The 24,669-nt window shown below is 44.2% G+C and overlaps 1 protein-coding gene across 2 annotated transcripts in view; it reads left to right on the top strand.

Moving 5' to 3' along the window:
* The first annotated feature begins 5,162 nt into the window (after positions 1–5,162).
* The window catches only part of LOC140458015 (carboxypeptidase M-like), a 79,765-nt gene continuing 60,258 nt past the window's right edge, over positions 5,163–24,669 (top strand). For both annotated transcript variants that reach the window (XM_072551974.1, XM_072551973.1), the window contains exons 1-2: positions 5,163–5,235; positions 5,410–5,590. In XM_072551974.1, coding sequence (XP_072408075.1) covers positions 5,425–5,590 — 166 coding nt within the window. In that variant the 5' untranslated portion in view covers positions 5,163–5,235; positions 5,410–5,424. The remainder of the gene's footprint in view (positions 5,236–5,409; positions 5,591–24,669) is intronic.

Here is a 24,669-nt window from a genome sequence, read left to right as displayed (position 1 = left end):
CTTTCGTAAATCCATGCTGATTCTACCTGATCCTCCCACTATTCTCCAAGTACTCTGTGATTATATCTTTTATAATGGACTCTCAAATTTTCCTCACTATCAATGGCAGGCTGGATGTAATATTCACCTTTCTATTCTGATATTGTCACTTCCTATTTTGATTTTCCAATCTGCCCTCCATTGTGCTATCATTGGAGAGATCTTAACTGTCACTAATTGCATTAAATTTCTATGCAATGCCCAATCACTCTGAGTCTGCTGCTTTCCCTCAAGGCTATCACTACTGTTAGGATTGTGCTGGAGAAAGATTTTCTGATAATGATCCCATACTTTGTCTGAAAGCACATACTGGGACTCACCAGCCTTCTGCCTGCATTCTGACAAGTTTTTTAGAGTATTATCAAAGTGGGTGGCACAGTGGTTAGCACTGCTGCCTCACAGCGCCAGAGACCCGGGTTCAATTCCCACCTCAGGCGACTGTCTATGTGGAGTTTGCACATTCTCCCCGTGTCTGCGTGGGTTTCCTCTGGGTGCTCTGGTTTCCTCCCACAGTCCAAAAATGTGCAGGTCAGGTGAATTGGTCATGCTAAATTGCCCGTAGTGTTAGGTGTAGGGGAATGGGTCTGGGTGGGTTGCGGATCAGTGTGGACTTGTTGTGCCGAAGGGCCTGTTTCCACACTGTAAGTAATCTAAAAAAAAATCTAGCAAATGTTTCCAGCCCATCTGACTCACCGTCTCCAACTCCTAGTGACTCGCTTAACGATGTAGATAAACACTCATAAATATCTTTATGTTGCAACATTGTAAATTTTGCACAATATTTATTCTGCTGCAGTTAGACTGGGACTTGGATTCTCCTTATGGAGGGAGCATTGAATCTACTGGAACCATGGTAGTGTCCACGCCCTCCCACTCTTGAGGGATTTCACTAATGAACCTTGGCAGGAGTCAGGGACACTACTGGTGTTTTCATTCAGATTGACCGTTCAGCAAGATCACACCAATGTTCACTGAAGGCCGACTGACATCAAAGATCGGAATGCAGACAAATCCAATTATCAGAGTTGACTTAATGGCTGGTTTGTGATTCAGAATGATACCAACAGTCCAGCAATTCGTATATTGCTAGCAGTTCCCATGAAGGACCCTCAAGCTCATACCTAACCTAAGGTCTAATGCCCTCAAATTAAAGAGCTATTGCTCTCTAAAAGGAGAGATGAACTACAGTAGCTTTAACCTGATTTTAAATCAAATGTCCTCTCATTATGAGTGGGACCAGCTTCTCCCAATCAACGCTAAGTGGAAGCCATCTCCCCATCTCTCACACACACACACACACACACACACACAGAGTAATCCAGTCAACTCCACATCAAACATGCCACTGTAGTCAACTCTTCTCCCTAACACACACTTGCACCAACACACCCTCTCACTGTCATCACCCTCTCACCCTGATAGACACCCACACACTAACACTGTCATCACCCACTCCCCCCAATAGACAACCCACATACTAACAGTATCATCCCCTTCTGCCCCCAATAGACACCCACAGACTAACACTATCATCACCCTCTCACCCTGATAGACACCCACAGACTAACACTGTCATCACCCTCTCATCCTGATAGACATCCACACACTAACACTATCATCACCCTCTCATCCTGATAGACACCCACACACTAACACTGTCATCACCCTCTCACCCTGACAGACACCAACACACTAACACTATCATCACCCTCTCACCCTGATAGACACCAACACACTAACACTATCATCACCCTCTCACCCTGATAGACACCCACACACTAACACTATCATCACCCTCTCACCCTGATAGACACCCACACACTAACACTATCATCACCCTCTCACCCTGATAGACACCCACACACTAACACTATCATCACCCTCTCACCCTGATAGACACCCACACACTAACACTATCATCACCCTCTCACCCTGATAGACACCCACACACTAACACTGTCATCACCCTCTCACCTTGATAGATACCCACACACTAACATTGTCATCACCCTCTCACCCTGATAGACACCCACACACTAACACTCATCACCCTCTCACCCTGATAGACACCCACACACTAATGCTATCATCACCCTCTCCCCCCCCAATAGACCCCCATACACTAACATTGTCATCATTTCTGATTTTTATTTCTGTTTTTATTTCTGATTTCTAGCATCTGCACTATTTTACTTTTATTTATATAAGGACAAACTTGAACTGCTGGTACTGTCATAGCTTTTGTGAATGGAGTATATTACTGAAAGAGAAACTGCTGCCCTATGAACCAGGATGGGCACAGTGTGTGATGATAACGTTAATGCAGAGAGTGGCAGAAAGCCAGCATGGTCAGGATAACACATGGCTGGACTTGTCAAAGTATGGGTCAGGGGCTGAAAGAACCTGCTCTTCTCTCGCTCGAAACCAGCCCTGCCCTCCTTAAGGAATGACGTGGAGGTGCCGGTGTTGGACTGGGGGGGGAACAAGTCAGAAGTCACATGACATCAGGTTATAGTCCAACTGGTTTATTTGAAATCACAAGCTTTCAGAGCACTGCTCCTTGGTCAGCGGGATTGATAAAGGAGCCTGACTTGAAAAGGAGCAGTGCTCTGAAAGCTTGTGATTTCAAATGACCTCTGACTCTTTAAAGAATCACAACAATGATCAAACCTTGAAATGGGGTTACCGGAGGAAATGTGGCATAGGGGAAAGCACTCGATGTCAGGGATAGTGATATCGGCGCCATAGCAATGTTGAGGTAGATGGATCTGAGCTATGTTCCTTTACCTCCTCAGAAACCCCTCTTAGTAATTTCTGAAGTAATGACAACTAAATTTTGAGATTAATTTTAGACAGAATATCACATTAGTCTTTGTGTAACCCCTTTGATTTTCATCTGAACGCCTAAACGTTTTCTAACCAGAAACTGAGCTGGATAAATTATAACAGTTGCACAAGCAGGCCAGAGGCAGAAATCAGAAGCTTAACAAAATTGCAGTGGTTCATGAAGGCGGCTCCCGTCCGCCTTCTCCAGGGAAAGGAGAAGTCCCCATAGTCCCTCTCCCTCATTACAGAGAGACGACTGATAGAGAGTTTAACATGAGGGTCACTAAATCCCAGGTAAGAGGAGACATTGAGGAAAGTTCTTCCGAGTACACATAGTCTCTGTGGAGAGGAGTTCCAAAGACTCAGAACCCTCTGACAGAAGAAATTCCTCCCCATCTCAGTCTTAAATTGGTGCCCTTTTATTCTGAGATTGTGCCCTCTGGTCCTACCATCTTGCACAAGGGGAAACATTCTCTCAGCTTTTACCCTGTCAATCCTCTTAGGAATCCTGAGTCAATAGATGAGAAGCTGGAAGAGTACAGCAAGTCAGACTCATCCTGACAAAGGGTTTCAGCCCAAAACATTGACATTTCTGCTGCTCAGATGCTGTCTGACCTGCTGTCCTGTACTCTATCTGCTTCACATCCATTGAGTCTGACTTCCAGACTGCAGTCCTTGCTGTCCATTAAGAATCCTCTATGTTTCAATGAGGCCACCTCTCATTCCTCCAAATCCCAGTGAGTAGAATCCCAACCTGCTTGGCCTTTGCTCATATGACAATCCCCCCATCCCAGGGATCATCCAGGTCAACCTTCTCTGAACTCTCTCCAGTGAAATTCGAGAATCCAGGATTCAAGAGGTAAGGGCAGAAATGTCGAATCAGCCATGGTCCTATTGAATGGTGCAGCTGGGTCAAGGGGCCGAATGGCCTATTCCTGTGCCCATTTCTTATGGGTAACCTCGACCAGCAGCAGGAATTGACCCTACGCTGTTAGCATCACTCTAGATCGTAAAACCATGCCCTCCAGCCAGCTGAGCTAACCGACCCCCTACTTTTCTAAGGGTAACTAGGAACAGGCAATAAATACTGGTCCAGCCAGCGACTCCCACATCCCAGGAGTAATTAAAAATTAATAAAATGACAATGGAGGCGCTGAAGTGTAATAAACACAGACAATACTGGTGAACCTCTGTGGGTCTGACAGCATCTGTGGGACAGAATCCATTACAACTCTCCTTTGGAACCTTGCTCTGCTGAAGAACAGTCACACTGACTCGCAATGTTAGCTCTGCTTCTCCACACAAACATCAGCTTCAGATTCGATTCAGACTCCCACCATCCAGAAATTTGCTTTTACTGAAGTGCCCTTTTTGAGGTGTAATGCGGTTTTGTGCCAGGAATCCAGACACCCAGGTAACATTCTGGGAACCCTGGTTCAAATCCCAACACGACAGATGGCGGAACTCAAATTCAATGAAAAATAAATCCTGTAATTAAGAGTCTAATGATGACCATCAATCCATTGCCAATTGTTGGAAAAGCCCATCTGGTTCACTAATGTCCTTCAGGGAAGGAAACTGCCATCCTTACCTGGTCTCAGACTCACAGCAATGTGGTTGATTGTTAACTGTCGGCTGGATGATTAGGCTTGGCCAGTGATACCTGCATCCCTTGATTGAACTAAAAAAAATGAAGTTACATACAAATTAAAAGTGCTGAATTGAGGCCATCTATCTAAAATGACGTGGAAGTACCAGTATGGACTGGGATGGACAATGACAGGAGTTACACGGGTATAGCCCAACAGGTTTATTTGCAATCACAAGTTTTTGTAAAGCTGCTTCTTCACCAGGTGCTGGACGACTCCTGACTTTCTCCGTCTGAAATGTTGACTTTTCTATCCTCCCTGGCCTTGAGTGTTTCCAGCATGTTCTTACTACATTCCCATCAGATTTGCAGCATTGGCTGTATGTTGACAGTATGAGGTATTATTATCATCGAGCTGGAGTTGTTGCTGAAGGGGGTGACTGTCCAGGGGGAAGAGCTGAAAGATTACACCTATTCATGGCACTGTCATCACCCCCTATCCCCACTGGCAAACCCAGATACCCAATCCCAGAGACAAAGGCGGATTCAGGGGGTGGGTACAGACTGCAGGATCCCCCTCCTGTGTTGCTGATTGGCGTTCAGCTGAAGGTATAAAACCAATTGAAACTGTTCAATGGCTCTTTCTGCTGTCCATCAAAAAAGGCCAACGCCTGTTGGCCAATCGGAGAGGCGCCGTGTGCCTTTCAAAGCGATAAATAACAGAAACTGCTCAGTAATGTGAGCTCTGTGTTTATTTCAGGCATCTGGAACGATTCGTCCACGTAAGGAATGGGTCTTCCCTGGTTGCCCTTTAGCGCGTGCATTCCCCGTTTTAGAACTTAGCGAAGGCTCTAAACAGTTTTGCTGTTCAAAAAAAAAATAAGATCACGGATATTTCTCGTAACTGAATGTTTGACAGCGGCTAGATTTGTAACTGATGTTACTGTTTCTTTCAGAGAGCCTTTTGAAAGATGCTCCGCACCTTAAAGTTTTTGTGGATTTGGATAATTATTCCCCAAACCGCCGCACTGGAATTTAAATACCACAATACAAAGGAATTGGAGTCGTTTTTACGAGATATCAACACGAACTACTCATCAATTACCCACCTCTACAGTGTCGGGACATCTGTAACTGGTGGGTTTGTACAGAAAACGCTGAGGGGGGTTTGACTGAGTGTGTTAGCAATGGGTTTAAAAAAGTTACTTGTAATGTGCTGTTGCACTCTGCGAGAATTTCACTTCTCTGCGAAAATACTTCTTTGCAAACTGCCTATATTTTGAAATATGCTGAGTTAAGTAATCGCTTGCGAATTTTGTTTACTGACCTGCATTAACTTATCACTTTAAAGTCAGCGCTCAGTTTCACTTGGAAGAGAAAGTTGATATGTGATGGGAATGTCAATGCTCCAGTCTTTCAAAGCAATGGGTTTGAATCCCATTACATGTGAATTGGGTATGAGGGTTTAATAATAGTCAGACTGGTGCCCACCTAACTATTTGTGACTGGTTTTAAAAAATCCATCTGGTTCACTTCATTTTTAAGGAAGTTAAGATTTGGAGATGCTGGTGTTGGACTGGGGTGTACAAAGGTGAAAGTCCCACAACACCAAGCTATAGTCCAATAGGTTTATTTGGAAGCTCTAGTTTTTTGGAGTGCTGCTCCTTCACCTGATGGAGCACCACAACCACCTGATGAAGAGCAGTGCTTTGAAAGCTAGTGCTTCCAAATAAACCTGTTGGACTATAACCTGGTGTTGTGATTTTCAACTTTTTAAAGATGGAAATCTATCATTCTTATTTGTCCTCTTAACTATCCTTTGGGGATATTAGGATAGGCAATAAATGCTTATCAACCCCCTTTCTGAGGCATCTAAAAGGAGTCTTATCACTGAGATCAGTAAGAACCGCAGAGAATTCAATTAATTTCCTGTGATCCGTGGCATATTTGTCGAACTGACTGAGGTAAATAATCCCAATCATCATAGTATCAGAAATCTTAAGAATTGTAACTGCACAATGCTGTGCAAATGCACAATGCAAATAAACCATGCTGTGCAAGTGCTATTCATCTAACTGTTTAGTATATATGGGTAGGGTAGGGTTCCCTGGTTTACAAGACTCTTACCTTTGGATGCTGTAATTGTAACTGTAATCTCATCTCATACTGGTTTAATTTTAATGATCTGACAGAGCAACATTCCCCATGATTACAAATGGCTCCTTTACACTGTCCTGCAATGTGTTCCAACTTAGTTACAATCAACTCAAATATTCTCCAGAGTAGAACCTGTTTGCAATTGGGCACTGACTTTTTTTATATAAAGTTTATTTTTCAAGTCTGTGGGATATTTCTGATTAAGACAATGTAGGTTTACTCATTTAAGTGTTGGATGTTTTCTAATCACCTGTTCAGATACTTTGAACACCCCCAACCCCAAAAAAAAGCTCTGGAGCAGGTGGGAATTGAAACGTTGTCTCCTGGCTCAGAGGCAGGGATACTACCACTATACCACAAGAACTTTTTTAATGTCAGTGGATTGCAACCTGCTTTATTTCTTTGGTGAGGAGGTGCTGGTGTTGGACTAGGGTGGATTAACTCGGAAGTCACAACACCAGGTTATGGTCCCAACAGATTTATTTGAAATCACAAGCTTTCGGAGCACTGCTCCTTCATCAGGTTTTTCCTTGTGATTTCAAGTAAACCTGTTGGACTATAACCTGGTGTTTGAGTTGTGACCTTGTTTGCTGCTTGTTTAAGGACCTTACCCTGCCATGCCCTCTTTGAGTAAATTCAGTGGCAGTTTTGGAAGTAGGCAACTGTAAAGTAAATGTGATTTTTTTTTTTTCTGAATTGCGTCTGTTTAGCATCCCTTCTAAATATTCCTCCACTTAGTTGACAAACAGCAGCAATTTTCTAATCTCCTTTTTGGAATGCAGCTGAAAGGTATATTATAGCAGAGACAGACAGGCTGTACATGGGACAGCAACACTTAAGGGTATAAATGGCCTAACCATCCAATAGTTAGCAATAGTTGGTGGTGGCAGGGGATTTGGAGAACATGGTGGGGTGTGGAGGAGAGCAATACAACAGACGTTGAGGGGAACCTGACAAAGTTTACTTTGGCTGGGAGGATTGAAGAAGGGGTGAGGGTGATAAGATGTCGACATCATGAGAGAGAGGGAGTAACAAATGGGCTTGGGCCAAGGAGTCTAGGTGAATCAAGAGTAGCTTTATTTGTCACTTCTATCATGTACAACTGATACAGTAAAAAAAATGACAGCATTCCTCCACGACCAAGGTGCTGCATGGACAGCACAAACCACACTATCATACACAGGATGACATAAAGTGCTTAAGAAGTGGAAAACACAAGACAGCACAGTAATTCCTGACACATCAGGACAGTGGTGTACAAATTAGTATAATAAAAGAATGCTAACTAATATACATTGCATGACTTCAAATTACTGCTAGAACAAAGAATTTCAGATGGGAAAGTATCCGATCTTACGGTGTTAAGGAGCCTGGTGGCTCAAGGGGAGAAACTGTTGCACAGTCAGGCCGTGAGAGACCGAATGCTCCAGTACCCTCCACCAGATGGCAGGAGGGAGAAGAGTTTGAGGGGGATGTGTGGGGTCTTCCAAATTAGCCTTTTGGATGCAGCGTGTGGTGTAAATGGGATGGGGAGAGGAGGACAACATTGAATGGGATGATCTGAGGGAGAAAGGGATGGATATTGATGAGAAGCATTGAATGGGAAGCTTGAAAGGGCATTGCTCAGAGACTTGAAGTACTGTTACAATGAAAGGTAAAGTGGGCAGAGTCTTCCACCCCAGGAGACAAGTGGTGGTTTAATCAAGGGCAAGGAGAGAGATTCTGAAGGAGAGTCCTTTATGATAACACCAGGCAATCTGGGAATTGAACCCACTCAGATGGTATCAGTTTGCATTACAAGCCAGCTGTCCAATCAACTGACTCCCAAAAGTATTAACTTTACTGCCAATGTTTTGTTAGTGGTAAAAATAACTAATCAGTGCAAAAGGTTAGCTTTTCAAAACCAAAATACAAGCATCCACAAATAGATTTATCTTGGCTATAAGCTACCAAAATGTATTCAATGTTTAATATCTATCATTGAGGGAGAAAGTTGAAAAACAATATAGGGTTATTTTGCTAAGAAGATAAACAGGTTATATTTGGTAATGAATGATTTTAAAATTAAGCAGCTCTGTCCACGGTCCAACTCTTTGTAGATGGTCTCTTGGAGAAAGAGTTTAAAGTCTGAAACTCATGGCACATAACTTGAAAGCACTTGACCAACAGCAAGATTAATTTACCACCAATTAAGTCTTAAACTATGACATACAATGTGCATATGTGAATCAATAGATTGAAGTTTCTGTACCGGTGTCTCCTAAACAGACTGGCGACAACATGAAACCTGATATTCCTTGTCACCAGCTGATGCCCAGAAAACTTTTTAAATTCCTTTTGTGGGATGTGGGTGTTAATGGCTGTCCCAGCATTTATTGCCTGTCCCTAGTTGTCCTTAAAGATGGTAATGAGTGGTGGCCTGGAATTGCTGCAGCTTAGTTGTGCTTCTCTCTTGTTGCTTATTTGTCCTCTTGAGTTTTACAGCCCTGAATGTTTGAAGTGGGCTGTTACTTCTATAAATCCTGATATACATTTGTTTCGCTCTTGCGCTCGCTCTGGCTGTGTTTAATCGATGTAATTATTTTGAAGTGCAGATACACTGCTGCCACACAGCGCCAGAGACCTGGGTTCAATTCCCACCTCAGGCAACTGTCTGCGTGGGTTTGCTCTGGTTTCCCCCCACAGTCCAAAAATGTGCCGGTTAGGTGAATTGGCCATGCTAAATTGCCTGTAGTGTTAGGTGAAGGGCCCAAATGTAGGGGAATGGGTCTGGGTGGGTTGCTCTTCAGAGGGTCGGTGTGGACTTGTTAGGCTGAAGGGCCTGTTTCCACACTGAGTAAGTAAGTAATCTACTCTACTGCTTCTTAGACAAACATAAATGCTAATATTCACTAAAATCCTACAAAGTAATTAGGATAAATAGCCAGCCAATGGGTGAATAAATGTTGTTTAATACACTACCTTCAAATTATTTTCCATGGAATTTAGTTCCACCTGAACTGACAAGTGTAGTTTTATGATCATACATGACTAATGAACATAAGACAAATTTAACATTGCAGTTGAATTTAAACACAACTAGCCATTAAGTTGGTTTTGTTCTTGGAGTTTGCACTATTGTTTCCTTGGTAAGCAAGAAAATCTACAGCCATTACCTTGCTTAGCCTCTGACTCAAGTCACCTCTGAAATGGCCCAACAAGCAACTTGATTGTATTATGTTATTACAAATGGTTGCATGCTTTGAGATGAATTGCTGCCATCTTCTCAAGGCAAGTGAAGATGCACAAACTATGTCATCAACATATGAATGCAGGAGAAACACAGCAGGTCTGGCAACATTTGTAGAGAGAAACAAACCTGTGCTCACACCACCTCCATCCAAGGCCCCAAAGGAGCCTTCCACATCCATCAAAGTTTCCTGGACACATCCGCCAATGTCATTTGTTGTATCCGTTGCTCCCAATGCGATCTGCTCTACACTGGGAAGACTAGACGCCTTCTCGCAGAGCGCTTTAGGGAACATCTCTGGAACACCCGCACCAATCAACCACGCCACCCTGTGGCCCAACATTTCAACTCCCCTCCCACTCTGCCGAGGACATGCAGGTTCTGCGCCGCCTCCACCATCACTCCCTCACCAAATGACACCTGGAGGAAGAACGCCTCCCAACACTTCAATCCCATGGCATCAATATGGACTTCACCAGTTTCCTCATTTCTCTCTTCCCCTGCCACCGCCGCGCCCCCCCCGCCAGTTCCAACCTTCCAGCTCAACACCGTCCTCATGACTTGTCCTACCTGCCAATCTTCCTTCCCACCCATCCACTCCACCCTCCCCTCTGACCTATCACCTTCATCCCCATCCCCACCCCCATCTACCCATTGTACTATTTGCTATCTTCTCCTCAGCCCCACCCACCCCCCCTCCCATTTATCTCCCCACCCTGGAGGCTCCCTGCCTTCAATCCTGATGAAGGGCTTTTGCCCGAAATGTCAATTTTCCTGCTACCTCGAACACTGCCTGACCTGCTGTGCTTTTTCCAGCACCACTCTAATCTAGACTGTTTTCCAGCATCTGCAGTCCTCCCTTTTGCCGAGTTAATGTTTTGGGTCTAATGACCCTTCAGAACTGAACTTGAAACACTAACTCTACCTTCTTTCCACAGATGCTGCCAGACCTGAGTTCTCCAGCAATTTGTTTATTTCAATATTTGTTTAAAATAAAACATCCTCATCCTGAAGGAGTCAATAAAAACTACTTCAGTTGTAGTCTTTTTAAACTGTACAGGTCACTGGTGACTATACATCTGGAATCTTTGTACAGTAGTATTCACCTCCATTAAGAAAATGTAAATATTTTGGAGGCACCCAAATGATTCACTAGACCCATATCTGAAATGAGTTAGAATTATCTTATTGGAAAAGTTGGCAGGCTAGACTTTTCTAATTTAGAGATTAGGAGATGGTTGAAAATTAAGATCCTGAGGAGCCTTGACAGGGTAGATGTGGAGAAAATTCTCCCTTGTTTAATGAGAGGATATAGGAGTCACCATTGAAAACAAGAGGTAAAAGTTTTGAGGTTTAAAAGTCTTTGGAACTCCTTTTTTTTCTGGAAAGTGTCTTCCAATATTTCAAAGGGAGAGATGGATCAGCTATTCTTAAGCAAGGGGGTAAACTGTTTTCGGGAAGGGGCTGCAATCAGATTAGCCATGAGCTTATTGAAAGGCAGGACAGGCTCAATGGGCTGAATGGCTTACTTTTGCTTTCTAATGTCTATGGATATAGATATACATCTGCCGACATGGTGATATACAAGATGTCCTCACTACTGTATTTCAGGGCAAGACTGAATAATAGGGTAGATACTTACCTTGCTGCTCAAACAAAAGGAGTTAAGTGTTCTGGCAACTGAGACAGTGATTGTTTCAGTAACAAGAATCTGGGTGCGAAGGGTTGAAATAGTAGCTACTCATTATCTCTCAGAACGCAATGACATAAGAATTTGTGTTTAGGGGTTCTAAGAAATCTCTCTTCAAACAGCTATGAAACAAATCCTAAAGGAAGTCAATGGTATTTTTCTATGCACTCAGTTTATAGTGTTCTGTAGATCTTGGCACTGCCAGCTAATTTGTTTATTTTCTCTTTAATCTTGCATTCTTTTGTGGAATAGGAATATTGCGATTATAGCTTCTCTATCCAATAGTCGTGTGACCTCTCAAGGGAAAGTTGCTTGTCAGTTTGGATGGGTGGGAAATGGGGAAATGAGCCAGGGAATTACAGCAGTGTCAAGGATATTGGGCAGTTTCCATTCTAACCCCTGTATTGTACATTGCCAACCAGAATACAGTTGCATTCTTGTTTTAAGATGTCAGGTGGCCTCTGGTATCTCAACCAAATTGTAATTCTTAGACCAATCTGATGTTCAGAGGTACTTGAACTCAATCACTAATAGCAGGAGCTGTGCAGATTCATTGCTGTGTCAGACAGCTGTGTAGATTTCTTTTTAATTCACTGACCATGTGATCACTGCCTTTGACTCCTCCTCCTTTTTAGTGCCATTGTTTTTGATTTCTTTTTTCCTCTTAAAAGTTCCAGAACAATGGAACAGCGTATAAAACAGTAGTTGCTGCTCCTGGGATTCAAGGAAATCAGCTCCAATACCTCAATGGACCAGCTGTTACAGCCACAACTTTGTTTTCCTGTCCTCCATCTAGTTCCCCTCCTATAGAAAGCCATGATGTTCCTTTGAAAGTAGAATCGCAGGTAGATAGGATAATGAAGGCTTTTGCTCTGACCAATAAGGAAAAGCAGACCATTAAGTATAGGAGTTGAGAGGTCACATTGCAGTTGGACAGGACATTGGTTAGGCCACTTTTGGAATATTGCATGCAATTCTGATGTCTTTTTTTTTAATCAGAAAGATGTTGTGAAACTTGGAAGGGTTCAGAAAAGATTTACAAGGATGTTTCTAAGGTTGGAGGGTTTGAGCTATCAGGAGAGGCTGAACAGGCTGGGGCTGTGTACCCTGGAGCATCAGAAGCTGAGGGGTGACCTTTTGAGGTTTATAAAATGAGGGGCATGGATAGGATAAATGGCCAAGGTCTCTTACCTGGGATGGGTGAGTTCAGAACTAGAGGGCATAGGTTTAGGGTGAGAGGGGAAAGACATGAGACCTAAGGGACAACTTTTTTCAGAGGGTGGTGCATGTATGGAATGAGCTGCCAGAGGAAGTGGTAGAGGTTGGTACAATTAGAGCATTTAAATCTCATCTGGATGGGTATATGAATAGGAAAGGTTCAGAGGGATATGGGCCAAGCACTGGCAAATGGGACTATATTTTTGCAGCAGAGCGGCGGGAGCTGGGCGGGAGTGAAGTCGGAGCGCAGAGCTAGTCAGGAAGGTAAGTGATTGCTATTTGAGTGGAGAAGGAACCCAAGACACTACACGTGTAGTGTCTCCTACCCTACCTCCCTCCCTCCTCTAACCTTAAAAAAAAAGGATTCAATCGGCTGAACAGGTAAGCTACTTAGTCGTCTTGTTTTGGAGACTAAGTGTAGAGTTATGGCAGCGCAGGCAGTGGAATGTTCCTCCTGCAGGATGTTTGAGGTAGGGGTGACCACCGATGCTCCTGCTGACTTCACCTGCAGGAAGTGCAGCCAGCTCCTGCTCTTCACAGAACGCGTTAGGGAACTGGAGCTGGAGCTGGAGTTGGATGAACTGAGAATTATTCGAGAGGGTGATCGAAGCTACAGGGACATAGTTACACCAGAGAACAGAGGTAGCTGGGTAACAGTTAGAGGTGGGAAGGGGAGGAAGCAGGCAGTGCAGGGATCGCCTGTGGTCATTCCCCTCAACAATAAGTATACCGCTTTGGATACTGTGGGGGCGGGGGGGGTGGGGAGCGGCCTAGCAGGGGTAAGCTGCAGTGGCCGGGTCTCTGGCACGAGGTCCGGCTCAGAAGGGAAAGGGAGAGAGGAGGAGAGCGCTAGTTATAGGAGACTCTATAGTTAGAGGAACAGACAGGTGGTTCTGTGGACATGGGCGAGACTCTCGGTTGGCTTATTGCCTCCCGGGTGCCAGGGTCCAAGACGTCTCGGACCGTGCCTTCAGAGTCCTTAAGGGGGAGGGTGTGCAGCCAGAAGTCGTGTTGCACATTGGCACCAATGACATAGGTAGGAAGTGGGGTGGGTAGGTCATTCAGGAGCTCTGAGTTAGGCTGGAAGCTAAACGCTAGGATGGACAGAGTCATCATCTCTGGGTTGTTGCCGGTGCCACGTGACAGTGAGGCAAGAAATAGGGAGAGAGTGCAGTTGAACACGTGGCTGCAAGGATGGTGTAGGAGGGAGGGCTTCAGGTATTTGGACAATTGGACTGCATTCTGGGGAAGGTGGGACCTGTACAAGCAGGACGGGTTGCACCTGAACCAGAAGGGCACCAATATCCCGGGAAGTAGGTTTGCTAGCACTCTTCGGGGGGGGGGGTTTAAACTAATTTGGCAGGGGGATGGGATCTGGACTTGTAGTCCAGCAAGTAGGTTAGCTGTTTGTCAGGATGTCCAAGAATGTGGGGAGGCTGTGGAGAAGGTAGCACTGACAGGGAATACTTGCGGACACAGAGATGGGTTCAAGTGTGTATACTTCAACGCAAGGAGGATCAGAAATAAGGTGGGTGAACTTAAGGCGTGGATCGGTTCCTGGGAACATGATGTTGTGGCCATCACGGAAACGTGGATAGAAGAGGGACAGGAATGGTTGTTGGAGGTTCCTGTTTACAGATGTTTCAGTAAGATTAGGGAGGATGGTAAAATAGGAGGGGGGGTGGCGTTGCTAATTAGAAATGGTATAACGGCTGCAGAAAGGCAGTTCGAGGGGGATCTGCCTTTGGAGGTAGTATGGGCTGAAGTCAGAAATAGGAAAGGAGCAGTCACCTTGTTGGGTGTTTACTATAGGCCCCCCAATAGCAGCAGAGATGTGGAGAAACCGATTGGGAAAGAGATTTTGGAATGGTGCAGAAGCCACAGGGTAGTAGTCATGGGCGATTTCAACTTCCCAAATATTGATTGGAAGCTCTTTAGATCAAGTAGATTGGACGGGGCGGTGTTTGTGCAGTGTGTCCAAGAAGCTTTTCTGACTCGGTATGTAGATTGTCCGACCAGAGGGGAGGCCATATTGGATTTGGTACTTGGTAACGAACCGGGAGAAGTGATGGGCTTGTTAGTGGGTGAGCATTTTGGTGATGGTGACCACAATTCTGTGACTTTCATGTTGGTATGGAGAAAGATAGGTGCGTGCAACAGGGTAGGTTTTACAATTGGGGGGAAGGGTAAATACAATGCTGCAAGACAGGATCTGAGGAGCATAAATTGGGAGGATAGGCTGTCAGGGAAGGATGTCATTGAAATGTGGAACTTTTTCAAGGAACAGATATGACGTGTCCTTGATATGTATGTACCTGTCAGGCAGGAAAGAGATGGTCATGTGAGTGAACCTTGGTTGACGAGGGAGGTTGAATGTCTTGTAAAGAGGAAGAAGGAGGTTTATATAAGGTTGAGGAAACTAGGTTCAGACAGAGCGTTGGAGGGATACAGGATAGCCAGGAGGGAGCTGAAGAAAGGGATTAGGAGAGCTAAGAGAGGGCATGAAAATTCTTTGGCAGGTAGGATCAAGGATAACCCCAAGGCCTTTTATGCGTATGTGAGAAACTTGAGAATGACAACAACGAGGATAGGTCCGATCAAGGACAGTGGGAGACTGTGTATTGAGTCGGAAGAGATAGGAAAGGTCTTGAATGAGTACTTTTCTTCAGTATTTACAAATGAGGGACCGTATTATTGAAGAGGAGAGTGTGAAATGGACTGGTAAGCTAGAAGAGATCCTTGTTAGGAAGGAAGATGTGTTGGGCATTTTGAAAAACTTGAGGATAGACAAGTCCCCTGGGCCTGACCGGATATATCCTAGGATTATGTGGGAAGTAAGAGGAAATTGCAGAACCGTTGGCAATGATATTTTCATCTTCACTGTCAACAGGGGTGATGCCAGGGGACTGGAGAGTGGCGAATGTTGTGCCCCTGTTCAAAAATGGGAATAGGGATAACCCCAGGAATTACAGGCCAGTTAGTCTTACTTCGGTGGTGGGCAAAGTAATGGAAAGGGTACTGAGGGATAGGATTTGAGTATCTGGAAAGACACTGCTTGATTAGGGACAGCCAGCACGGATTTGAGGGGTAGGTCTTGCCTTACAAGTCTTATTGAATTCTTTTGAGGAGGTGACCAAGCATGTGGATGAGGGTAGAGCAGTGGATGTAGTGTACATGGATTTTAGGAAGGCATTTGATAAGGTTTCCCATGGTAGGCTTATGCAGAAAGTCAGGAGGCATGGGATAGAGGGAAATTTGGCCAGTTGGATAGAGAACTGGCTAACCGGTCAAAGTCAGAGTGGTGGTAGATGATGATTATTCAGCCTGGAGCCCAGTTACAAGTGGAGTCCCGCAGGGATCAGTTCTGGGTCCTCTGACTCCCTCTTCCAAGTCATTAATAAAAATTACAAACGGCAAAGGGTGGGTCAGTAAATTTGTAGATGACACGAAGATTGGTGGAGTTGTGGACAGTGAGGAGGGCTGTTGTCGGCTGCAAAGGGACTTAGATATGATGCAAAGCTGGGCTGAGGAGTGGCAGATGGAGTTCAACCCTGTCAAGTGTGAGGTTGTCCATTTTGGAAGGACAAATAAGAATGCGGAATACAGGGTTAACGGTAGGGTTCTTAGTAAGGTGGAGGAGCAGAGGGATCTTGGGGTCTATGTTCATAGATCTTTGAAAGTTGCCACTCAGGTGGATAGAGCTTGCAAGAAGGCCTATGGTGTATTAGCGTTCATTAGCAGAGGGATTGAATTCAAGAGTCATGAGGTGATGTTGCAGCTGTACAGGACTTGGTAAGGCCACATTTGGATTACTGTGTGCAGTTCTGGTCGCCTCACTTTAGGAAAGATGTGGAAGCTTTGGAGAGGGTGCAGAGGAGATTTACCAGGATGTTGCCTGGAATGGAGAATAGGTCGCACAAGGATAGGTTGAGTGCGCTAGGCCTTTTCTCATTGGAACGGAGAAGGATGAGGGGTGACTTGATAGAGGTTTATAAGATGATCAGGGGAATAGATAGAGTAGACAGACTTTTTCCCCGCGTACAACAGTGTTACAAGGGGACATAAATTTAAGGTGAAGGGTGGAAGGTATAGGGGGGGATGTCAGGGGTAGGTTCTTTAACCAGAGAGTGGTGGGGGCATGGAATGTGCTGCCTGTGGGTGTGGCAGAGTCAGAATCATTGGTGACCTTTAAGCGGCAATTGGATAGGTACATGGATAGGTGCTTCAGCTAGGACAAATCATGGGATGAAGGGCCTGTTCTGTGCTGTATTGTTCTATGTTCTATTAGGTTAGGATATCTGGTTCGCATGGATGAGTTGGACCATGCTGTAAATCAGATTATGTTGAGGTACTGGGTTGGAATGGGTGGACAAAATTAAAAATCTCAACACCACGTTATAGTAAACCTGCTTATTTGGAAGTACAGTAGACCCTCCCCCTTCCCCGTACTGCAGGGGATCCATTCCAAGACCTATAGTGGATAGGAGTGAACCTATTCATTTGAATGGGAAATTTACCTTCCCATCAGACCCTGGTCCCTGTTCCAGAAGGTTCCCTCTAATGTATTTGGGCCGCAGGTAACGAAAACCACAAAACAATTCTGCAGATATGGGGACTCTCCCTGTACTAGCTTTTGGAGCGCTTCTCCTTCAGGTAGCTGTGGAGCAGGATCATAACACACAGATCTTATAACAAAAGGTTAGTGTCACGCAACTGAAACAACATGTTGAACAAACCTGGATTTTAAGTCTTTCATTTTTTAGAATGAATTGCAGGGTTCAGTTCATTAATATGTAAATCCCAGAACTATGTTTAAGTCACATTCTTGAGATAACTTTAAGTTTTAAATTTTTAAGAATGTGACATCTCAGCTCAGACAATGCATTAAAGGTGTGAGGTTAGAGATTTACAAAATGTTATATGGATTGACTGCCTGCAGATTTTGCTCAAAGCACTGTGGAATGTATCTGCAAATACAATTCTTCAAATGCAAATTCATTCCATAGACAAGTGTGTGATGGAGTATAAGCCAGAGGGTCTGTTTGGAGGGGGAATGGTTGTTGGAACACTTCAGCAGTTCCGACATTCTGCCTCGGATCTTCAGGTGACCATCTCCAACGCAGGTGACAATGCAGAGTGGCTGAGAAGAGGCTGATAGCCAAGCTCAGTAGCCATGGGAATGGCCTCAACTGGGACCCTGGGTTCATGTCACACTACAGGTGAACACACTCACCCTCTCATGTAGACCTTCTCTCTCATGAACACAAGGTCTAAAGGGAATTTGCATTTGCAGAATTGTATTTGCAGATACATTTTGCTCAAGTGCACAATCTGTAGGCAGTCAATCCATGTAGTATTTTATGAATTCCTACTTTAGAAATGGAACCAGTCTGACTCCAGATTAGGATGGAGACATAAGCTACTCTCTCACCTTTGATGCAGTGTCTGAGCTGAGATGTCATCTTTAGTATTAAACCTTAAGTTATTGAGAATGTGACTTAAAAGAAGTTCTGGGATTTACATATTAATGATACGAAATCTGTAACCCATTCTAAAAGATGAAAGACTTTACTGCAATTTAGGTGTGTTCAAAATATCATTTCAGCTGCATGACACTAATCTCTTGCTATAAATTGTCTTATCCTGCTCCACAACTACCTGATGGAGCAGCACTTCCAAATAAACCTGTTGGACTATAACTTGGTGTTGTGATTTTTAACTTCTATTGGAAGAATGTTGTGAAACTTGAAAGGGTTCAGAAAAGATTTACAAGGATGTTGGCCAAGTTGGAGGATTTGAGCTACAGGGAGAGGCTGAATAGGCTGGGGCTGTTTTCCCTGGAGTGTTGGAGGCTGAGGGGTTACTTTAAAATCATGAAGGGCATGGATATGATAAATAGACAATGTCTTTTCCTTGGGGTGGGAGAGTCCAGAACTAGAGGGCATAGGTTTAGTGAGAGGGGTAAACCCTTGCTCATGTGGTTTGGGAGGGTTTAAACTAATTTGGCAAATGGTTGGGAATCAGCTGTATATCTGAGATGGGGTGGTTGTAGATGCAGTGACAGGATGTAATGAATCTATCGGGAAGGTTTCTCTCGTGATGAAACAAAGGGATTGGTTAAAGTGTCTGCTTTAATGCAAGGAGTGTCAGAAATAGCAGTGAATTTAGAGTGTGGATCAGTATTTGGGGCTATGATCTTATGGCCATAAGAGACATGGGTTTCATAGGGACAGGAATGGTTGCTAGATATTCCAGGGTTTAGAACATTTAAAAAGATCAGGGAGGGTGGAAAAAGAGGGTGTAGCATTGCTAATCAGTGCTTCATAGCTACAGAAATGAAGGTTGTTGAGGAAGCTTTGTCTACTGAGTCAGTATGGGTGGAAGTTAGGAACAGCAAGGGAGCAGCCACCTCATTGGGGGTTTTCTATAGACCCCCTAATAGCAGTAGAGAGATTGAAGAACTGATAGGCCAGCAGAGTTTGGAAGAATGTAGATGTAGCAGGGTGGTTATTGGGAAAGTTCAAGTCACCTGTATCGACTGGAACCTCCTTAGTGCAGATGGTTTGAATGGAGCAATTTTTGTCAGGTGTTCAGGAGGGGTTCCATACTCAGTATGTAGACAGACTGATGAGGGGAGAGGCCATTTTGGATCTGGTGCTCGGCAACGAGCCAGAACAGGTGTCAGATCTCGTGGTGGGAGAACACTTTGGTGACAGTGACCACAATTGCCTCACATTTACTATAGCATTGGAGAGGGAAAGGAGCAGTTACTGAGGGAATATATTTAATTAGGAAAAGGGAACTATGATGCTATCCAACAGGAGTTGGGAAATATAGACTAGGAGCAATTGTTCCACAGGGCATAGCAGACATGTGGAGACCACTTAAGGAGCAGTTGTTGAGTGACACATGAATTTCTTCCTCTGAGACAGGTAAGAGTAAGGATCCTTGGATGACGAGAACAGGAGCTTTTTGTCCAAAAAAAAGAAGGCAGCTTACATAAGGTGGAGGAAACAAGGATCTAGCATAGCTTTAAAGGATTACAGGCTAGCTAGAAAGGAGCTCAGAAATGGACTGAGGAGAGCCAGGAGGGGCACGAGAAAGGCTTGGGAAGCAGGATTGGGGAGAACCCAAAGGCATTTTACTCCTACATGAGGAATAAGAATGATCAGGGAGAAGGTAGGACTGATCAGGGTTAGCAGAGGGAACTTGTGCATGGAGTCTGAGCAGATAGGGGAAGCCCTAGTTTGTTTTTTTTTTTGCTTCGGTTTTCACCTAAGGGAAGGGACCTAGTTGTGAATGCAAACTTTGAGGAGCTGGGATACAGGCTTGAACAGATCAAGATTGATGAAATTGATGAGCTGGAAATTTTGGCAGACATTAAGATTGATAAGTCCCCATAGCCAGACCAGATTCTTCCTAGATCGCTCTGGGAAGCAAGAAAGGAGGTTGCAAAGCTGCTGAAGATATTTGCTTCCTCATTCTCCACGGGAATCATACCAGAGGATTGGATGGTTTTCAAGAAAGTAATAGGAAGCAGTCATTGGGGACATTTAAGTGACTGCTGAACATGCACATGGACAGCAGTGAATTGAGGGGTGTGTAGGTTAGGTTATTTTACATTAGGATTGATCCTTGGCACAACATTGTGGGCCAAAGGGCCTGTTCTGTGCTGTACTTTATTTTATGTTCTCTATAAAAGGGACTTAAGGGGCAACTTTATCAGGGGGTGGTGCGTGCGTGGAATGAGCTGCCAGAGGAAGTGGAGGCTGGTACAATTGCAACATTTTAAAAGGCATCTAGATGGGTATATGAATAGGAAGGATTTAGTGGGATACAGGCCAAATATTGGCAATTTAGAATATCTGGTTGGCATTGAAGGGACTGAATGGTCTGTTTCTGTGCTGTATATCTAATCTTGGCACAAGAGTCAATTTCACTCCAATTCTCTCCAGTGTCAGGCTATGAATATTGCCACCCAGGTCCAGCTTTTAATCCTTGCAGTGACCAAATCTTCCAACTGGAATCAATAGATGTTGATTTACATCTGAAATTCTTTGGTTTGGTTTTTCTTGCCAATTGCAACCAAAGGTCACTGACCAATTAAAAGATCCCCACTGCTAGACTGACAGTCAGTGAGTCAAGCATGAGTGATTCTTGATCGATTGGCCAAATGGGCTTAGCTACTCAATTGATTAACTCCTGCTTGAATACAATGGAGGTAACTCTACATAATTGCAAAAATTCATGGTACAGAGTTTCAGACACTAGATTAAGGCTGAGTTTAGGGATTCTCCCATCAGCTGTTGTAACCTTGAGGATTGATGGAAATTCTGTTTGTGCATTCTGCTGAGGTTGCGGAAGGTTATCCACACTTTCCAGAAAACATCTGCATTATTCAAACCATCCGCAAGATTTTGTTTAAGTCTGTTATTTCCACTCATTAGGTCCATAGCAACTTGCAACCCCCTATCTTTCTATTTACTTCAGTTTTGGGTGAATTACAGGGGCCCTTGGCCAGGATCCTGTGGAAGATGTCGCTGACTACTTTTTTCCTCCTTTTTTACCACTAATTTCATTTCCAGCCTCAACAGCCAATTATCAGTGCTGTTAATCACTTCCTCGTGTATTTCAAGATCTTGAACTTTCCAACTTGGAAAAGTTACTCCAGTTACCCATCCCAAGACCACTCCTTTGTTTTTTTTTTAGCATAATCTGGAGACTGTCTGCAATTAATCATGGCCAACCGGTCTGTTCCTATGAGACTGATGTACTGCACTTTAATTAACAAAAACATTACTATTTGCCATCCTTTAGACCTTGAGCATTACTTCAACTAGTAGGAAACTCTAACCTAACCAATGTTGGATTTCCTTATTATTTAAAGGCTTCCAGGACATATGGATCCAATGGTACAACAAATATGGAGTTTATTTGTAAATTAGCTGTATATCACAAACCACTTGCCTCTAATGTACCATGACTAATATTTTCTCACTTCTGATGAAAGTGAGAATAACCCATAAAATATTTTATCCTGATTCTCTAATCTTGTCTCCTATATTGCATTGTTTACTCATCTTCCAAATTGGGACCATCAAATGCATCTGTGACTTTGAAAAATATTTGATGTATAATTCAGTTTTGAAAATCCAATCTACTTCAGAGTCACTAGTTTTGATGCAAGTGTTTGAAGTTTTGGGACCCACCTGAAAATATTGGTGCCAGGAGGCATCTCTATGCCCATGCCCATGCCAATGCTAATCCTCATGCCAGCTATACCCACAAGGTGTCAGAACAGGACAAAAATCCTACTTTCATCCCATTTAAGACCAAATAAATCAGTTTAAGAGCTTATCATGGGGTGAGCTGAAGGTGGGGAGTTGAAGTGGGAATTTATCAATTTACCATTACCTGGTAAATGGTGTCAAAGAGAGACTTCACACTTAAAATGTGGTGCCTTGTTGTTGCACAGGTGTGACAGGGATAGAGTACCTGGAGCCTGGGTCTTGAAAAGAGCCAGTACCCAGTGGCATTGCCAAGGACAGTTGGACAGTTGGTCAGTCATCAACTCAGGAGCAAAGTTCCAACTGGCAATGGGAACACGTCTGTTGATTTGGGCCCCATGGTAGAGGGGCAATGTTCTCTGAAAGGGTGTTCCCCAGACATCTGGAAGAAGTCATAAAATTCTGACAATGTGGAAGCAGGCCATTTGGCCCACTGAGTCCACACTGACCCACCAAAAGAGCATTCCAACCTCCTACCTGCACCCCTATAACCCTGCATTTCCTGTGCCTAACCCACCGAGCCTGTACATCTGTAAACCCCCACAGACACTGGGAGAATGTGCAAATCTCGACAGTTGCCCAAGGCTGTCATCAAACCCTAGTCCCTGGTGCTGAGGTAGCAGTGCTAACCACTGAGCCACTGTGCTGATCAAAGGTATGAGAGAAAAGAGCAAGAAAATAATGAAATCTCAACACTCCAAAGCAATTGGCCACCAAAGGTGGAACTACCTGGGTGACTAAGGATCAGTGCTGTGGAGATCGTTACAGGTCTGTGCCACACATTGTCAAACTCTCCACACACCTGGTCACTGTGACCTGTCAGTGGGTTCAGATTCATCTGCCCTTAAATCGCTTCCATTTTCCTCTATGGACCTGACCATAGAGTCAGTCATAGACATACAGCACGGAAACAGACCCTTCCATTCAACTTGTCCATGCTGACCCAGATTTCCCAACCCAATCTAGTCCCACCTGCCAGTGCTTGGCCCATATCCCTCTAAACCTTTCCTATTCATATACCCATCCAGATGCCTTTTAAATGTTGCAGTTGTACTAGCCTCTACTTCCTCTGGCAGCTCATTCTATCCACGCACTGCCCTGTACATGAAAACATTGCCCCTTAGGTCCCTTTAAAGTTGTTCCCACTGTCTCCCTAAACCTGTGCTCTCTAGTACTGGACTCTCCTACCCTAGGGAAAAGACCTCGTCTATTTATCCTATCCAGGCCTTCATGATCTTATGAACCTCTATAAGGTCACCCCTCAGCCCAGAGAAAACAGCCTCCCCTATTCAACCCCTCCCTATAGCTCAAATCCTCCAATCCTGGCAACATCCTTGTAAATCTTTTCTGAACCCTATCGAGTTTCACAACATCTTTCTGATAAGGAGACCAGAATTGCATGCAATATTCCATAAGTGGCCTAACCAATGTCCTGTACAGCTGCAATATGACCTCCCAACCCCTGTACTCAAAGCTCTGACCAATAAAGGAAAGCGTGCCAAACACCTTCACTGTCCTATCTCGCTGCAACTCCACTTTCAAGGAGCCATGAAGCTGCACTCCAAGGTCTCTGTTCAGCAACAATCCCTAGGACCTTACCTGTATAAGTCCTGCTAAGATTTGATTTCCCAAAATGCAGCACACTTATATCTCATTTATCTAAATTAAACTTCATCTGCCACTTAGCCCATTGGTCCATCTGATCAATATCCTATTGTAATCTAAGGTAAATTTCGCTGTCCATTACACCTCCAATTTTGGTGTCACCTGTAAACTTAATAAATGTACCTTATGCTCACATCAAGATCATTTATATAAATGATGAATAGTGGACCCAGCACCAATCCTTGTGGCACTCCACTGGTCACAGGCCTCCAGTCTAAAAAACAGCCCTCCACCACCCCCCTCTGTCCTCTACCTTTGAGCCAATTCTGCATCCAAATGGCTAGTTTTCCCTGTATTCTGAGATCTAACCTTGCTAACCAGTCTCTCTTGGGGAACTTGTCACACACCTTACGTCCGTATAGATCGTTTCTACTGCTCTACCCTCTTCGATCCTCTTTGTTAGTACTTCATAAACTCAGTTCAGCTTGAGTCAGATTTCCAATGCACAAAGCCATGCTATCCCTAATCAGTCCTTGCCTTTCCAAATACATGTACATCCTGTCCCTCCGGATTCCCTCCAACTTGCCTACCACCGACATCATGCTCACTGGTCTATAGTTCCCTGGCTTGTCCTTGCCACCCTTCTTAAACAGTGGCACCATGTTTGCCAACCTCCAGTCTTCCAGCATCTCACCTGTGACTATCGATGATACAAATATCTCAGCAAGAGGCCCAGCAATCACTTTCCTAGCTTCCCAGAGTTCTTGGTACACCTGATCAGATCCTGGGGATTTATCCACTTTTATGCATTTCAAGACATCCAGCACTTCCTCCCCTGTAATATGGACATTTTTCAAGATATCACCATCTATTTTCCTAGATTCTATATTTTCCATATCCTTTTCCGCAGCAAACACTGATGCAAAATACTCGTTTGGTATCTCCTCCATTTTCTGCGGCTCCACACAAAGGCTGCCTTGTTGATCTTTGTGGGGCCCTATTCTCTCCCTAGTTACCCTTTTGTCCTTAA

This window comes from Chiloscyllium punctatum, chromosome 32 (assembly GCF_047496795.1).
Source record: "Chiloscyllium punctatum isolate Juve2018m chromosome 32, sChiPun1.3, whole genome shotgun sequence".
Lineage (NCBI taxonomy): Eukaryota > Metazoa > Chordata > Chondrichthyes > Orectolobiformes > Hemiscylliidae > Chiloscyllium > Chiloscyllium punctatum.
The sequence above is the reverse complement of the archived record's forward strand: the minus strand, read 5'-3'. Positions and strand labels throughout refer to the sequence as shown.